At 39.8% G+C, this 19,523-nt stretch overlaps 1 protein-coding gene across 1 annotated transcript in view; it reads right to left on the bottom strand.

The window, feature by feature from the left end:
- Nucleotides 1–416: 416 nt before the first annotated feature.
- Nucleotides 417–19,523, bottom strand: part of GALNT12 (polypeptide N-acetylgalactosaminyltransferase 12) — a 47,232-nt gene continuing 28,125 nt past the window's right edge. Inside the window, exons 7-10 of the mRNA XM_084511234.1 lie at nt 19,087–19,218; nt 11,643–11,756; nt 4,855–5,010; nt 417–2,191 (exon numbers count right to left, since the gene is read on the bottom strand). Of these exons, the coding sequence (XP_084367360.1) occupies nt 2,054–2,191; nt 4,855–5,010; nt 11,643–11,756; nt 19,087–19,218 (540 nt within the window). The 3' untranslated portion in view covers nt 417–2,053. The remainder of the gene's footprint in view (nt 2,192–4,854; nt 5,011–11,642; nt 11,757–19,086; nt 19,219–19,523) is intronic.

Genomic DNA, 19,523 nt, shown 5'->3' with positions numbered 1-19,523 from the left:
AAAATCTGGAAGTCTCAAAACTAAGAAAACCTCATTGACCTTAAAGGTCAATGAGAGTTTTGTCTACAAGTGTAATTGCTGGGCTTTCATTAATTTATTAATGTAATGCAATCAACAGTCACGAAGGCAAAACAGAAATGAACAGAAAAACCTTGCTGTGTTGGAGGAGTTCTAACAGCTCTCTCATCCAGACACCCAGCTTTGATTTGTGGCTCCACAAACTGAACACAGTTGCTGCTAGCAGGTGAACAAAAGCATTAATGAGTTCAGTAATGGGAACTTGAGAGAGCATAAAATAAAGCTGTCTTCTACCAAGTGCTGCAGGGATCAGAGCCTAAGAGATCAGAGAGAGGGTTAAAAGAAAACCACTGACCATATGAAAAAAAAAAACAGTTATAAAGACAGTTGCCACTCTATCGAGTCACAAAATATTTTATTAGTTCTAACATCAATTTCATCAGTCCAACCCACAGAGACAGATCTTTGAAGGTCTTCAAAAAACATTCCATATACAGGGTTTTAGACAGATCTTGGAAGAACCTCCATAGGCATCCTCTACAGGCAGAAACCCTCCCCCCACACCCTAATCATATAAATAGATATGCCAAAATGACATGAGCTTATGAAAATTCAAAGAAAGGTCTGTACACTTCATATAGAAAACAGGAACAAAGACAAATAATGGAAGAAATCTAAAACTAACCAGAACAGATGCCAAGACTTCTGGGGGAAAAAAGGTTGTAATCTTCATGTTTCTATGCATAAAATATACCTCCAGCTGACGTAAGGACACCTTCCTCATGAGCTGAAACTCTTTTAATCAACATTTTAATGATAATGGTCAATGACCAAATATATAGATATACTTACTCCTTGTCTGAATGGGTAAAGCAGACCCTACAACACCACAGCTGAAAACATCTTGTACTGGTGCAAATTAAACCCTGTGTTTTCAATAGGACTGTATGCGTTACCATAAACAAGTTATCAGAAAAGGAGTTCCCAGACAAAATGCAAGTTATATCTAAAGACTTCTTTTTTTTTTTGAATTAATAGCAGCTGCATATCCTATCAATTAGTTGTAAAGCATTTTTTTTATTTACCCACTCATTTTAAAAAGCCATTTAAACAATTACAAATTAATTAAAATATTAATTTCTTAGATTTTTTTTCTGTAATTTTAAGTTTGAAACAAACCCCTTACATCAAAAGAATTATTGCTAGGTCTGATCTTACAGGTTGAAAATCCACATGATGTTAAAGTAAGTTGTGCAGTCTAGCTGCACAGCTAGATCCATTTATATCTAAACAGAGCATCACCTTTAAATGTTGTTGCCTTAATTAATAAGGATGAGAAAATCCCCATTTTCCTCCAAAATCAGACTTAAGCATGATCAGAATCTAATCAAGTGCCATGAGGAATTGAAATTGTCTCAACATTTAACGTATAGTATTGTCAAGCATGTGCAATCTGTATGCTTCTAGATTGTTATTTGTGCAAAAACATGCAGACCTTCTCAGCCTTCATGTGCAAACCCATAGTCTTCAGTGAGGGGTCTGTTATAGCCACTCAGGGTCAGAATCTGGCCTACATTTACCCTCTTGGTATTAAAAAGACAAGGAGAATTATTAACCAGCATCTGTTAAAAGGCACAACTGCAGAATGCTTTAGTAGAAAAATAAACATTTTAGTTACTGGCAGATAACATTAGTGCAATTATTTTGACTGCCTTTCACACAGTAGATTAAAAAATATATTGTCACTTGTGAAAAAGGATCTAAGACACTTCAAAAACAGTTATGTAGCTGCCAAATACAGGGAACCGAAGAGGAGCAGATTCTGTGGCATGATACAGCCACAGTACTTACTTCACGTAGCTCTCGATGCTTAGTGCCTTTTAATGCTCCAGAAAACAAAATTCAATGCTTGTAAACTAATTACAGTTCTTTTCATACAAAAATATATCACTTATGTAATTTTCAAAAGGCTGACTATCTGCTGACTAGGAAGAGAACATTTTCATATTCAGCTATATACTAGATGACATCTGGATCAACTTCTTTCTTTGAAGAACCATTTTTGGTATTCTGAATCGGTACATGGTCTTAATACTGGTGCTGGATTACCATTGTAAGAGTTCGACTCTGCTTGTAAGCACTTCTGGGTTTGTACATGAAACAAAGTACCATCCTGCAAAAGAGAGAAATAATTTTTGCTTTTTGGGTCTTAAAAATCACAAATACACCGTTGTATTTGAAAAGTAACAGAAAGCACTCATAATAAATATCACATATACCTTCTCATGAGCTATGCAGTGAATCCAAAATGCCTAACTTGAGAATCTAAAACTTTATCAAAAGGCCCCACTTCTAAACTTAATTCGTGTCTTGACATTTAAGTTTGTAAAGGATAAGCTCGCTCAGCTCCCTTTCATTCCCTTTTTTTACTGCATGAGAATATGGGCAGAGAAAACCAAAGCCAAATACATGCGTTACCTAAATTCACCGACTTACTGCACACTTTGCAAGTAAAATTCAAATGTCAGTTAATTGTATATGCTGGATATATTTTTGGCAAAAAGAAAATTGTCCTTTCTTTAGAGGATATATTTCTGGTGGAAAAGGCAAAAATTTCTAAGCGTACCTCTTGCCTGCTAATCTCTGTGCAGTCAGCTTGCTTTGCTTGAGAGGAGCGCATCTGCCTCACTAGGTGTAAGGTCTGATTGGCCCCTACAGTCGGGTTCCCCATGGAACATTATTTGAGCCCTCAGGCCCTCCTATTAAGGCGCTCTCCAAAAACATTTTTATCTCCAGTTCCTATAGCTTGCTCCAATCTGGGAGCACTGTCAACTAAGAGAGTCACAAGAAGGCGGCATACCCAACTTTGGAGAACAGCCGTGCTCCCAGGGCCTTTCTTGGCCCAGGTGACATCTTCACACCTATTCCCAAAGCCTCTGACAGCTTTGAAAGAAAAATGCCAACAGCCTGCTTAGGAGCGTAAACCTGACTCCTCTGAAAGTCTGCTGTTCAGGCATCAGGAATGTTGCACAAATGGCGCTTTGCACCACAGCCTCTGACAGCCAGTGCTGCGTGCTTGCTCACGGGTTTGCTCACGGGCTTAGCTGCTGAATGACTTTCCTGTTTCCATCTGTGATTAACTCAAATTTTTGAGTGGACTAATCTATATCTGCCTCACTTGCTTTTGACTTGGTGCCAGGAAGAACTTAATTCTGCCCAGGCAGCTGGGAAGGCTGTTCAAATCTTTGATGATGCTCCGTCTCTGCTACTTTTGTAAGGACAGCTTTGCTAGTGCCTGACACTTCTCTACACAGAGCAAGAGAAATGCAGTACTGATACCTGGCCCTCTACTTGCCTTGAAACATGGGAAACAGTGATTTTGATCAAATGTAACAGAAGAAGAGGAATCAGTGTGGAGCAGCAGATTCAAATCACACACAAGAAGAAAGCGGTCATGAGAAAGAAAGAGGATTTAGCATCTGAAACTTAAGGAATTATTTTATAAGTTAATGGCTAGGAGTGCAGTGGAAACAGATGTATTCCAAGACTGTGTTTTCTTAGTCATTCCCTGACATGACTAAGTTCATTCAAAATATGTCATCTCAGGGATTAACACATATGACCTTGAAAAACTTTATGAAGTCAGCATTAAAAATGAAACATCATTTCTCAAGCTAGCCTTTTAAATATTTTGTTTTACTCAGTAGTATCACTGTGAGCTTCAGCATAGACTAGATTCAGTGGACAGACAGTAGTTTTCACATTTTTCTTTAGAATTTACTCTGCCACCCATCACTGGGGGTATTATCTGGGCATGAACTTGTCAGCTGTGAAGTCTGTAGAATTTAGATGCATTATGTAGATACATTATGTAAATATACCATTTTGATATATTATGTGACCTTTTCCCTTAGCCGAATAATAACACCCCAGAAGCTGTCCAAGGCCACCATTTTTCATGCAATTTATTTTCTCTGAGGCATTCAGGAACTATGCGGAGATTAAAACCTACTAAACACGAGGTTTTCTAATATCATGTTATGTTTATTAATATACTCCGTACTTCGCAGTATTTCTCCTCTTTGGGAACTGGCATTAAGGTGGAAGAAGAGAAGTATAGATTTGCTGAGTCCCCACAGCCAGTAAGATGTATTCATGGTACAGACAGAAGGTAGGTTTTGATGGGGCATCAAGTTATACAACTTGCATCACATCGCTCTGAGAAGCTCGGAGGGGACTTCTTGTGCTCACGAGGAGGGTCAAGACAGATTGTTTGCAGAAGGGATGGTGAAAATACTGGAAAGTAAGAGACGTCAATGAAAGGAGAGCAAAACTAGGCCATCCACAAGACTGGCTGGGGAAGGGGTACGGAAGCACTTTGGTTCTCAGGGAAAGGCAGTACAAGCAGGATGTGAGGAAAAACCGAGAAGTCCACTGAAAGCACTGGGAAGTACTGAAAGAACAGGACAAAGAGATGTCTCAACTTTCTTGATTCCTCTGGGGTTAAAGGGTGCTTTCTTTCCTCGTCTTTCTGCTCTTTTATGACTGGGATATTCTTTATCTGCATTCTACTGCTATCCTGTTCTAAGTTTAGATACTAAAAGCCAAGACAGTCATAAATCTCTAGGAACAATATTCTATCTAAATACAATCCCACTCCAGACACAGGAGTATTTGTGGCCTGCATAATTTGTAGGCAGTAAAATAAAAAGTAAACAAATAAACCAACAAAACAAACAACCATTTTTATCCCATTCCCTCCCCCCAAAAATCAACATTTTTTCTTCCACTCCCTCCTCCCAGAAAACAAACCTAAAACCAAATGGGCACACTTACCTCTCTGAAAACAAACTTCTGGTTTTCAGGAATGTCAGGAGTATTTTCTTTACACAAGTTCATTGTCAAATAGTCAGTCCCTGTGTCAACTGCTGCACAGGCTTCTGGCTGTCGGGTGTTGTAGCGTATTTCATTACGGGATGTGTACTCAAAAAACTACAAATGTAAGAGAAGAAACAGGGGACAACAGTAATTTCATATAAGCAAGTGTTTATAAGGAAAACATACTAAGGTACTATAATTAAGTTCACATATTAAAGTTGCTATTGTGGAGAGAAATTCTGCCAAAAATATTCAAGGAGCCTTCACTGCTGTTCTTTGTTTACTATTTTATAGAAAATCAATCTCACCACAGCACTGATTTACTCTGGTAGCACTTAAAACGCATGATATGCTGAATAAATGCACTGGAAAACAGACACTCCAACTTTAACTAATAACTTGCAAACTTTGATCGTAATATTTTACTTTCACATTCTCACCCACCTTTAAAAGTAGGACAGGAACCAGTTTATACCCTGACATTATACCTTCTTAATTCAGCTGTCACAAAAATAATGTTACTTTTAATTAAGGAGCTGCTCACTGGACAGTTCAAGTGCAGTTTGGTCAAGGTTCATTTCCGGTTACAAAGAACTCAGGATGCATGGTGATGAGCATTTTATTATATGACATTTTAAGATATTCAGAGCAAATCAGCTACAGATGCCTTTAAACATGAGAAGAACTTTATTAAAGACAATTTATGGCCTTTGCTTATTGTACAATATTCTATAGAGATGTTCTGAATGTGCCCTAAAACACAGGCTTCTGCAGCAATTATGGTTGAAACCTTCCTTAAAATTTTTATATTTATCATGGACAGTTGCCAAATTTTGGACTTCATTAAAGGGGATAGCAGAGTATGAGAGTTGTTTGTATTTAGCATGCTTGTAAATAATTCAGATGACTATAGTGCACGGATGTGTGTTTAGAACTGATTTAGATTATACTCAGTAGGGTAGACAAGAGGTTTATGCACATCAGAAAATTGCTTGTTTCCAATAGTATAGCCGCATTAGTGGAAAGCAATAAAAGGATGAGGGGGAAAAGGGATCCTCTTTTGTTTTGCTTATCCCCTGGAGAAAGAGATTGTAAAAAGAGTGGTGTGAAGGGGGCTATAACAATTTAGAAACATATATACTTGAACTTACCACCGAACCATCCTTAATAACCAGAAGATAACTAGCCTTGAAAGAGAAACTGGAAAGACGCTTTTCATGTAAATATGATTACATGATTACCAAGTCTGCAAACATCCAGTTCCAGGTGCCAGAGCTCCAATTTAGACTAAACTGGTGGTACCCATTTAAAGAAACCTCCTATGGAGGAACTTCTCTCCTGAGTTGGCAGTTGCAGCTGTACACAAGCAAATGCTGCCCACTGCTTGCAGAGCTTCATGGCTGTTTTGGGGGTAGTAATGGAAGAGATCCCCCTGCACTAACATTTTCACCATCATTCGTATATAGCAAGCCACAAATAAAAGTGTTTTGAAAAGCAACTTCAAGCTTGAAATCTACCACCTGGCACCGCATCCAGGAGATTTTGACTTCCCCTTGAAAAATATTGCTTGGACCTACTCCTATGACCTAAACTACTTTATAACATTTGATAATGATGACACGTTTCTGGCATAACGCAGAAGTCAAATGTGATAACATCGACCTGATGTTTTATTTTCTACCCCAACAAGCATGGTTGCTCCCTATCCTTTAAGGACTATTACACAAGCTTGGTATCTGATTAGCACTTGAAGATCCTGCTTCTTCAGGCACCACAATGAGCAAATGGCATTGAACATTAGTGGAAGCCTGCAAGCTGCTGATCATACCAGATATACCAAGAGTAGATGGTGCAGCTACTAGGGCAGAGCAATTCTTACTATTAAGATCTTTCCTGAGTAACATCTCAAGGTCTTGCATCAGATTTTGGAAGAGAAAAGCTAATAAAATGGTTAATTGCTGGGTAACATTAAGGATTGGGGTTATATTATTAACAACCAAGTACACGTGTTTCCCTGCCTAATGATTATACAGTTCTTTACCCTACCTATACTGCTTCAAACGGAATAAATTCTTCTGGCTTCAGGCTTTTTCAAGCTCCAGTAACACATCAGGTAAATCTCTTCCTCCTCAAAAGGAAGAGGCCTTTTTTAATTCTCTTTCCTTGCTCCGCGCGTTCAATGAACGGAAAAGCAACATTTTCAAATTAATCTGTGGCCCAGTAACTAGTGGCCTTACTGCATCTCTTTCCTTCAGAGAGCTGGTAGACTAAGTGCCACAGGGAAACTTAAAATTATAGAATGGTTTGGGCTGGAAAGGACCTTAAAAAACATCCAGTTCCACCATCCCCACCATAGGCAAGGATGCCACCCACTAGGCCGGGCTGCTTAAAGCCCCATCCAACCTGGCCTTGGATACTTTGGGGCATCCACCACCTTTCCGGGCAACCTGTTCCAGTGCCTCACCATCCTCATAGTGAAGAATTTCTTCTTTGTATCTAACCTAAACCTACCCCTTTTTAGTTTAAAAGTGTTACGGCCTGTCCTTAGGCCTTACTTGATGAGGCCTTCTACCAAGTGCCTGCCACTACTGGGAAATCTGCAGGACGTGCCTCAGCTTCATCTGGGCATGTTGGTACCCAAGGGATGGTGGCTACCACACCGGCCTCTGAAACCAAACTCTCAGCCCTCTGTCTGGCTACCTGCTGCTCTTCTGCACACTGGTAGATGTTTGCACTTTGACAGGTACTTTCTGGGTGAAAGAAGCAGCAGTGATCCTACCAGGTCTGATCCCCTTTTCAGGGAAACCCAGGGGCTTTACTAAGCTCTTTGTTTGTCTCTCCCTGTTTGCCTCAGATGGGACTAGCCTGGGGGTATTGTCAGACACTGCTCAGTAGTTACCAGTCCTCTTACCACATCAGGAAGGCTTTCTGCCAGCCCACATTGGTCCCTCTGTCCAGCTTCATAGTCATACCAAGAAGGTATGCAAAGTCCATGCAATGGACTTTTCTGGTCTTGAACTTCAAAGCTCCTTACTCTTCTCTACCTGGGCAGACACTTCCACCACACAATAGCCTGGGTGCAAGCTCTCAGTAGCCAAAGTATTGTATTTTTTCTGCCTCTCTTCCATATGCACTTAGTTTCTATCACCTCAATTATATCTTCACCTTCTTGCTGTAAAGAATATACAAATTTTAAACTACCACCAGTTTTCTTACTGCTTATACAAAAGCAATTCAAAAGGGAACCCTATCCCTTAGGCCGTGGCATTGTTCAGTTGGATTCAAGGCAAAACAGCAACAAATTACCAAGGACCTCAGACCGTTTTCTGAAAGTGGTTTTACTTACTGAGAGATAAAATGAGAGTAAGAACTGGACTTCATAAATAATCAAGAGCACAGAGCTCTCTCCTCTCGCCACAGTGCACACAGATATTCAGAGGTCACCTTAAGTGGAGAACTGCTTTCAGTGAAAACAGCTTTTGCAGTTGTCCCCTACATAAACAGCCAGCTGCCACTAGCGTATCATGCCAGAGGATGGGCGCACTGGAGTGTAAGATACATATGGCTGGCCAAGTTAACACTCACATTAAATTCTACCACAATGTTTTTGGAGAATAGCTTTCCTGAGCTGTATGCTGGAGAATAAAGTTCACTCCCTGCACACCACGAGATAGTGTGAATGTTCAGCTGTGATGATCACTGTCTGGGGAAGAAAGTGGTGAATAGTGGAACAAACATGGCAAGTGAAGGAAGGGATGAGAAAGAAAACCAGAGGAGAAAAAATGGGAGCTAAGTGGGAAAAGGAAAGATGTGACGAGGTGTAAGATGTGACATGGCGTGGGGAACTAACTGGTGGAAGGAATATCTGAGAGGAGAGACAGAGCAAGGAAGTTAGAGAAAGATTGTGAGCCAACCAGTGTGGAACAGAAAGTGGTAAAGCACCATGTGGAAAAACAGGAGTTGAGACACACGGCATAGAGGGGACTGAGGTGAAACTTGCTTGTGAGGGTTTGCTGCTAAAGCCCTACAGAGTGGAATGCCAAGAGCAGTCTGGAGGAGAGCAAGCAGAAGAGCTCAGGATCAGCATGGAAGATGCCCCTCCAAAGATAATACAGAGGTTACAGGCTACCTGTTGTTAGAAAATATCTGCAAAATTCTGTGGTGAAGCACGCTGCTTTCCTCAGCATTGATAAAACTAGAGATGCCCTTATCACCATCAGTTCCATCAGCTTAAAGTGGTGGATGTACACGTGGGAGATTTGAGCTGAGCTAAGGAACTCACAAGATCGAGAACAGCCTGTCATTATTAAGAATGACTGTCTATAGGCCATGGTGAAAGAGATGGAGAGAAGCATTCTGTAAGCCAGAAAAAGGAGGTACAACTTCAGGAATCCTGACTCCCATTTCCCATCTCACCTGTGTTTCCACATCTCATCTTAGTTTAGCTTCCTTCTATTCCCACACTCACAGTTCTTCCTGCTGTCCACTTTTTGTCACAGCACTACTACTTTCAACCTGACTCATGGCCCCATTTGCCAACTGCTATCTCTGATTCCAAGTAAAGTCCCCCTACCCTGTTCCACCAAATCAATCTCCAGTTATCCTGCTTCTTTCACTTTAACAGTGCAGAGCTCCTAACTACTTCTTCCTCTGTCACACATGCCCTGCGTCATACCTTCTGTCCTACCTCTGTCCCATATTTCTTCTGCCCTCTGTTACCATGCCCCACCTTAACCTGGCTTCCATCAGCCCTTCCCCGCCTTTTTCCCAATTTCACTAATATTGTTTTGCCCATTTTCTATGTATAGCCTTCCCTCAACAGGCTTTGAAATTCTCTTCTGTCATCTCATATTTGCTGGCTTATATTGCAGCCAGGTATCTTCTACATTCCTTCTCCTTCCTGCTCCCTGGATGCCAGCAGAGGGAGCAGTAATTGCACAGCTCAGAGAGCAACGCTGCTGTCAGTCCGGTGCTCGCTGTATCACAGCACAGGTACTTGCACGCATCACACTGTGAGCAGAGAGGCATGAGAGCATCAAAATCCAGTGATTTGGTATCTTCACAGTGGACTCAGTAGATTTTTTAGTGATAAAATTTAGTAGATTTTTTGATAAGCGAAGTATAACTACAAAAATGTCATCTCATAAGAACTCTTCTTACAAATTGCACTTTTTTTGCCTTCATCTTCTACCCCATAATACAAGAAAAAACAAATCTGTGAATGCTTTTTGTGTGTGAGCAGGTAATCCCATAAATGAGACACTTCTCAGTCTATGAATGTAATCAACTTTGTGATAAGGAACAGGCTTAACAATCTTATCTTGTTATTAATTCATCTTCTGTATAGGTGTAGAGAGACATGCTCAGCTTGGGCAGGAAGCTGAGCCAAGGGAGTGAAATGGGTTGGTGTGGCTTAACGTACTTAACATACATCTGTCAGTATCGATACACTTTGGCTTTTATCATGCACAATTCACTTCCTCCCTTTCTCTTCATCTTTACATCCAGGACAGAAACTTTAGGCAAGTTAAGACATAAACTACACAAACTAATAAATAATACCAAGCAATACTTCTACCACTTAAGGCAATAAACTTGTTGGCAGAAAAAAATCTACTTCTGTTACGATTTGAAACAGAGCGCTCAGACTGTTGTTTTTATTTCCTAACTTATAAAGCAATTTATATTAAAAGCTTCCTCCTCAATACAGACTTGTGTTCAGTCCTCAAGCTTTTTCATTTTTTAAAACTGAGCTCAGAAAACCAGCTGATAAACTGCTTATTTCCACAGATCTCTGGTCCTTTTCCAAACCTGTTTTTCCTTTCTGAAACAAATGTTTGGATTAATTTCATAAAAACACAGTTAAGCCACTGAAACCATCACACAGTTATGTAGGGCCTTGTTTAAAGTACGTATGTCTCCACCCCTCCCCACTAGGAACACGCCAGATAGTCTAATCTGAGTCTGAAGCCAAAAACCAAGTATGTTATATACCACATGTCAAACACCAAATGCTAATTTTAGAAGGTGGCTACTCAAAGCCATGTAAAACAGGCATTGTAGATTGGCATTTGGTGCCCCATGGCACTTTTATCGTGGCGTTATGTGAAGGGCTTGATGGCTATCATATCTAACCACTTGCACAGAGTTTCCATGTGCACTGAGGAAGATAATAGCAAGCATTTTCAGCTTCATTACTTAAAAAGCAAGAAAGCAAAAAAGCATTAAAACGGATCCCTATTCTCAAGGATTGTATTGTCCTAGCCCAGGAGGATGTTTCTGCAGATGAGAGCAGAGGAGAAGATGCTGTTCCAAACTTCTTGTGCAGTTAGACAAGTATTAAGAAGAAAAGGCCAGTGACAGACACAGGCAGAATTAGGTGAGGTTTGCAATGTTATTAAGGGCTTTTGTGACATGGACGGGCAAAACATCACAGATGTGCCAGTCTGTCCAAGACCAGATGGAGATGAACACTGGCTTGTAAGCCTGATAACTGCACTGTTGTGCTATTAACCCCCTGCTAATGAGCTCTGTGGAAAGGCATGACTAAGGTATTCATGAATTCCCTGGTCTGGAGAGATACATCTTTAGAACTATGAATATCTGACCTCAGGATACATTGAAATTAAAAGCATCCAGTGGGAGAATCAAAATTAGATCTAAAATCATCTCACTGTGGCAATATATTCTCTTAGCTCTATTGCAATGCTTTTTACCATACTTTTCATTAAAAAAATGAAACTTACCTGATTTTGTCCCATCCCATGACATGGATACAGTATGACCCTGTGTCCAGTTACTTCATGTTCATTTGAAGGGTTGTAATCAAAACAGAAGTTGACCATTCCTTTATTCTTCAGCTAATCAAAACAAAAGAATATGTTAAGATAAGGAAAATACACTGCAGTCACTTCACACCCATACTGCTAGACTGTAAGGTTTATATCCCAGAGCTGGTTCAAATGGATCCGGTAGCAACACCTCTCTCTGACTAAGGCAAAATAAAACTGTTGGGACTATCTTGACTTTGGGCACTGAGCCAGCTAGCCACGATGGCTTCCCTTAGGAATGACACCGTGTCAAATGAAGTGGGCAGGAATCACCTACCATCAAGCTATGGTGAAACCCAACTCCCTGCTTTCAAATTATGTTGAAATCCAGCAAGCCTGCAACACGTACAGAACGAAGAGTCTGCTGTGTCTTGAATTTCCATCACCCAGGATCTACTTCTTCAATTTGCTCATGAAAAGATGACTACTTTTCTCAGCTTTTCAAATAAGAGATGTAAAACTGATTTGTTCTAGGAAGTACACCAGTACCCTCTTGAGGTTGAACAGACAGTCAGATTTTAAGACCAGAAACCATGAAAACAGGTAAGACTTATCTTTTGGAAGAGACACTAACTATGATATTAGATGGTCTTTACTACTAGTGTTGATCTCTGCCAAAATAAGTACATACATTTTACGTAAATTTTAAAATATTAAGCTACGTCATTTCAAAAAAAAAAATCAGGCTAATTAACAAGGGTTTGCATTTAAGTATTCAGAAGCCAAAGGTAACTGAAATTAAGTGGAACGATGCCATAACAATTACAGAATCCTAGTATTAGCTAATTAACCAAATTAAAAACAAAGAACAAAAGTTTTGTAAACACACGTTCAACCTGAATGCCCCCATTACTGGGTGTAATTATATCACAGACAAAAAGAACAAGCAGAGCAAATTTCAGAAGTTACTTCAGCAGGGTGCAATTTCACTTCTCTTCGCTGGTAGCCATAATTATATCCTTCATTCTTACTTCAGAGAAAAAGCAAGACACAAAGGAATTACGAAAGGCTAAATCCAACCAACTAAACCCCAGAAGACCCAAGCACACCGCAGAACAAACCACAGACCTAAAAAAATGTAACACTTGTGTTCTACATATATTTTACTTCCCCAGCATTGATTTTTATTACTACCTGATGTCTTCCTTCTACTGCTTTGTACCCACTCCTGCTGACAAGCAGCCAGCTCCCAGCACTCAGTGTGCTTTGGCTGTGAGCCCAAGCCGGGAGGAATGAACATACTGGGGGCAGGGAGAAAAAAACATGGTGCATTGGCCCTCCATGGTGGCTTGGTCCTATGAAGATGAGCTAGAGGCTCTTCGTCTTCCTCCCGCTCCCTGAAGGAGGAGGCCTACGGGAAGGATTTCCACGACTGCCCACGAAGCTGCCGTGTTATAGGAGAGAGAGAAAAAGTAGCAGGAGGATAGAGCAGGGACAGCCAGTTCTCCTGCACTGAGCAATCTTTACCTCCTTTTCCCCTGCACGTCCTTCCCCCAGTCTTCCACCTCTTTTGGCAAACCCACTAACGTGTAAATGTATAAATTCGGCTAATGTATAAATGTAAGACTGCAGGCTTTGCCTTTTAATTCCTTTCTGAACATGATATCACTATGCACTTGGTGCAATTTTTCATCAAACTTGTTGTTTTATTGAACGTCCAAATTTTGCATATTATAAAAATTTGTTCTTATTTTTAGCATCCAAGTACACCAGAAGTGAAATAAATCCTCTGGCCATTCTTTCTACGGGCAACGCTGCTTGGTTTGATGGGAATACGATATACTATTGCACCTCAATTCTGAGCTGTCAAAAGGAGGCACTTTATTTACCTTCGTAACACTAGGCAAGAACTACATTTACCAAAAAAAAGAAAACCAAAAACAGGAAAGAAAGATCAGAGGGTCTCTCGTTAGTATTTTTAGCAATGTATGACTTTGCTTGACAGTCTACTGACTCCAGGAGGAAGATGATCGTAGCAAAGGACTTGTCCTTGGTGCCTTTCCAGACAACCTGAAGCCTTTGCTATCACTCCAAGTGTGTGCCCTTCACTGTCATTCCCTGGCATTTGCTGTAGCATGTGCTTTTTGTGGCTTTTAATTTAAATAACTTATTTTAAAATGCCATGCACCACCAGAACTACCACAGCTTGGGCACAAGAATGCTCTCCCATGCACGTTACACGATGCCCAACCAACAAAAAAAAAAAAAAAAAAAAAAAAAAAAGCTGTATAAAAGACTACTAGCTTAAGCTCCACTTCAGATTGTTTAAAACTCATTCTGTACTCATATGATGTTACTCTCATTTGCTCTCTCATTTTCTTCTTTGAGGCATATATACTTGTGATATATGCAGACATATTCCTAAACATACACAGTCCACATTTCTACCTGGTTATTTTAGCTTGTTTTCTCAGATTGGTAGATGTTCTTTCATACCCACACTTTATCAGGAAACCAAATAGATGTTTTATACCTTACGTGTGAGGACAGCAGATGACCTGATAAATAGATAAATGACCTGATCTGAGATGACAACGATTTGAAAGTAATCAGATTTGAAAATCTGATCTCAACATCGTTTCCGCTGAAAAATTAGCGGTCTGTTCCTAGGCTGAAAAAAGTCTAGGAGAATTTGTTAAAACAGTGTTTCTCTTGTTAAATGAGAATAGACAGTTTAAGTTCTTTTTACATACAGTAGTTCTATCAAAATAGTAATCATCCATTCATTGCTGAAGCTATCTTTGTTTCAATATCCCCTGTAAACAAGTCATGCAATAAGAACAAAATTTTCTCCATGACTTACCTCAATTCTTTTGCTGAATGCTGCATTAGAGAAACAGAAGCAAGAAAAATGTTGATCACCTTGCCATTAAAACACAGAGTTCAGTTTTAAAAAGTTCTGCCCATGCTGTATTACTGGCTGTGCCTTTTCTCCACCCTTGTCTAGTGGTGAAACACTGCATGTCTACTTTACAATGCCAATTAGCTACTGTTCTGTTTGGAGGGTGGGGCAGAAAATAAACAGCAACTACTGAAATAATCAGTTGAGACTTTTACCTTTCACTACTTGTAGAAATGTAGTTAGTCTGTTTTTTCCTAATTTCTGAACACTTGCATATAACTATAGCAATATCTGTAAATAATTCTTTGCCTTTTTTTTAATTATTATTTTAAAAGATAAAATCAATTTCATATGATTGTAAGCACTGAATCAACAACAGATTTTTTACATTAAAACTTCAGGATGCTATTTGATAAACGCAGACAGTGGAGCACAGACAACCTTCCTTTTCATCCACAGAATAGAAGAGAATCCTCTTTATTCCTCCGCCTTGGCACTGGTATTGATGCATTATTGGCATGGGCAGAAAATATCCCGTGACACAATACGACATGAAATTGTAGCAAGCCAACAACTTCATGGTACTGACCAAGCGTAAACTTTTACGTCTAAGGTAATTCCAGCAGTCACAGGGAACGATTTTATTGAGTGCATGCTATTTTCATATCACCTTTTTGGAAGAAAAAAAAAAAGTGTAATATCCTCAGATTTCTGTTAACTCCTGAACTGCGTGTACGACATTGATGACTAAGATTGTCTGAATGAATTGATGATATGACACTGTTGTTGCAATTCAGCTGCTCACCTCAGCAAGTGGAGATCTCTCTAGGAAGCTCAAGAATATACAAGCACATCTCAAGCTGTATTGTGTTCACTTGAGATTAGTATCAAACACTTGAATTTCTCCTGCTTCCTTAAAAAAGTCTGTCTCAAGCTTTAAGAGACTGCACAGCCAACAAAGTGGTGGAAAAGCCCCTGGACCATGCAAAATCCTGCATACTTGCCTATGATGGGTATCGAATCTCAAGATCTAGTCAGTGGTAATATCTTAGGTACCAATTCAATCTCAAGTGACAAATTCTACAAATCAAAAAGTTTTTGATCTCTCGGTTGACTCAGTTGGTCACAGATGTCTTTAAGGATAGGTGGTGAAGAGTCATGGACTAGATAGTTATAATAGATATCTATCAGCTTCGTTGCTTCACAGTCAGTGTGAATATTCCCTTGCTTTGTAGCTGTGCACTTCCACTTACCACTAACAGCAAAAGGTCACAGCACTGCCCAGTCCCCCTATTTTCACATAACTGCACAGTGCAGCAGTGTCAGAGTGCTGATATTAAACCCAGGGTGGCTCAGAGCCCTTCCTAGAGGTGCCCACACCAGCCACTGCAAGCTAGTGTTTGTGAACAGACCTAGCCTGGGCTACCTAGATGGACAATCGGCACAGAGCACAGGTGGGGTTCAGGTCTTTTAAAGACTCCACACCAACTGAAGCACCGGCACAGCACAGACTTTGCTGATGGCTGCGTACTCAAGGATGGCCAAACCAATCTAAAGAACGAGAGAAACAGGAGAGCCTTTCCAGAAACACTGACGTCTTGGTATTTCAGCCCATTAGGTGCCTACCAACTTCACTCCTGCAAAAACAAACCACCACCAACAGAATCAAAGTCAAAAGGTTTAATTTATGGCCCACGCAGAGCTCCAGAGCTGCACATGCACTCCAGAGCCCAAGGATGTGTATATCTATCCAAGGCTTAAAAATTATTTTAAAAAGGCAGGTGGCTTGAGCCAAGGAAGGAGATGGACCATGACTATGGCCATAACCTGGCAGCTGAGGTGTCCCAGGAAGAAACTCCCTGCACTCTCAGCAAGAGCTCTCAAAGTTTCTAGCGTGCTTTGTTTCACCATGCCACTGTGCTAAACAGTGCTGGGAGTTCAGATGGGAAGCCAGATTGACTTCTCCAAATTTTCCTTACTCTTCAGTGAAAATAGTGAATAGGAACTTACAAGGTGCTCCTGCACAGATGCTATGTGAGAAAGGGTTTTGATCAAATGGAGTTTTGTTAAGATATTTTTATGGAATTTGTCCTTATGGTATTTTCTATCTAATGTTGGTATCTCATACAGCAATTTAAACTTTTTCCAAATGTTTGAGATAATATAAAAGGGGAAAATTTAAGTCTTGAACTTCACTGTTCCAGCACTGGAACTTTAAAGAAAAATCTGACTTAAATTAAAAAAAAAAAAATCACAAAGAAGAACACGAGTAATATTCATAGTACCCCTTCTCAAAGTATGATTCTGTTCAGAGTACCTAGTGAAAGCAGCATTGTGACATTCCAGATTTACTGTTGCTAAATGGTTTTGGTATGAAGCATAGGAATTTTATTAGTGAGATACCCTTCCCTATTTCTATGCCTCAGGTAGTTTGTAAGAAGGTAATCGTGACTCAAGCAAAAATATTCAAAAAAAATCTGTATGTTTGAATAAAGTTGTAGGCAGCAGACATTTTCAGACAACCAATTGTGGTAGAGAATTTAAAAATTTATCGAGGTATCAAGAGAAAAACGCTAGCACAAGTGTCTAGCTGCCAGTGCAGGACACTGAGTTCCACTCAACAATTCCTGCATTTCTTTCATTATTTTGTGGCTGACCTATGGGTAATCTTAGAAAGATTTTCAATTTCAGTATAAAGATTTTCAAGGAAGAGAGAAATCCCCATTTCCCTTGGCAATTTCTTTGAACAATTAAATAACCTCACGCTAAGCAGAGATGTTAACAAAGCCAAAACTTTTAAACACCGTATTTTGTGAACCAAAAAAAACACTACACAGCTAACACAGGAGTAAAGAACACGATCAATGATTCATTGAAGTTAGCAGATGGGACTCAGTATCCACAAATCAGTTGAATCAGTAGGTGTCATTTTTGTACTGTCACTTTTTTAGAGTATAACTGTACTTTAATCACATTTTAAACTCTTCCTGCCAGAAAATGGTGTATTCTCATTATGCTCACAACTAGATGACAGCATTTACGAATTGTTTTTAGAGAAATATATAGAGCACACCTAAATTACCCTGTTGATACCTTCAGGAGCTCTGAACAAGAATTATTTTTTCGAGGTATTGTCCTAGACACCTTTCTTGAGGATGACACACACAGTTAATCATGGAAAGAACTGCACAAATCTCTTCCCTTCCCAAGAAGGGAGAAACGCTATCACCACCATGAGTCTAGGCTTTCTTTTGGCAGGTGAAGGATGGAGGCAGAGGGGAGGTGTTAGATAATAGTGGATACTACCCTTCCTACCAGTGATCACATAGTTTTTCCAATTCTAGTGCAAGCTCAAAGACAAGTGGAACAGGGTGGCTTCACTTTTAGAGGCTCCTCGTGGATTTTGCTACATTGCTGCTGACTGATGCTCACCCAGAGGGAAATGTAGCTCCCTGGGGGAAACTGTGCTGTTTCCCTATTTGAATCTTTTTCATTCAACAGGTAACAAAGCTATTAAAGAAGACTGCAGGGAGATGTGGTTCCTATCTGTTTTGTATGCACACAATGATCAGTCTCTTTCCCTCCTCCAAAGACGACCCAGCAGAAACTGAGTAACTGGAGTGCAGACAACAGCAAGCCAGGGCTGCTGTGATACTGTCTGCATGTGATGAAGCAGTGTTGGAATGCAGCTTAGCTAAATTTGCAGAGTGACTGAGATACAACAAAAGTACCTAAAAGTCAATGTGGCATGTGTAATCAGGGAGGTATGTTATACATCTTTGCCAGGCAGAAAGGTGAAGCCTCATCTTCCTGATATGACATGTAGCAGGTATATGTTGATTTTTCAGAGGAAACAGTATTTGCTTCATTATCTGTCTTTATCCCTTCCAAATGAGATTACAGTAACATAATATACGTGATGCTATAATTTTTATTTATTTGTAAGTTGCAAATAGCATAGAAAGTTGTTGTCTCTTCAAAAATAAGAGAATTCTCATATTGAGCCAACGAAAATTGCTTACGAACCAATGCTGGTCAAAAGTGACCTCCAGATTAAAAATTAACACATTGGTATTGATATAGCGAGTTCTGTATGATCGATCATCAATTTTAATCAGATAAAACATACAAATACATGTGTCAAGGCACACTGTCTACTTTCAAATTGAAAACTTGAACAAAATACTTCAGTACTTTTTTTTTTTGTGTGTGTGTGTGTTATGCAACGTTTCAAGAAATTAAAACGTCATCCTTTGCTTGCTTTAACACTCTCAAGATGTCATTTTGAAGGTGTAGTTCATGGCAATGTTACCAGTTCTCCCACTCTCTCACAGAACTCCTTTATAAATAGTATCCCCTCATGTAAAGATTCTGATAGAAACCACATTTTGAAGCCTACCAATTCTAACTAAACTCTATCAAATTTCTGAACTGTTTTTGGCATAAAAATACCTTCATAGTGAGTTAGCAGGAGAGCTCAGGGAATTGCGAGGAAGCCCGTTCCCAGCCACCACATACCATGCCGAAGAAGCCTGGTCTGTCCTCAGGTACGTGAAGCTCTGGGTACACGTTCTCCAAGAACCATTTGAAGTCCTTACATTTCAGCTTCTCTCGGAGGAGTCTCCTCTCTGTCACGTCTCCATATGGTTCCTGAAAGAAAAAAATAATAATTAAAAAACCAGAACAGATGCTCCCTTTTAAATTATCTGTATACATTATTAGGAACCGTATGCTAAAGTGATAAGTAGGACTTTTAACCAGGAAAAATCCCCATGTTTGGGTGCTGCACTTGATTTCATTATTCTTCCATTTGTAAAATGTTGACAAAAAAGGAACTGGAATGGTGCACACAGAATTTTAAAACGTTCTAGAAGACAGTCAGTCTGAGAAAACTCCAGAATATCTGCAAGTGAGGAAGTCCCTGAATACAGATTGCTGAAACTGAGAAAGTGTAG

This window comes from Aythya ferina (assembly GCF_964211825.1).
Source record: "Aythya ferina genome assembly, chromosome: 2".
Lineage (NCBI taxonomy): Eukaryota > Metazoa > Chordata > Aves > Anseriformes > Anatidae > Aythya > Aythya ferina.
Note: the sequence above shows the minus strand (reverse complement) of the source record. Positions and strands in the feature narration are given on the sequence as shown.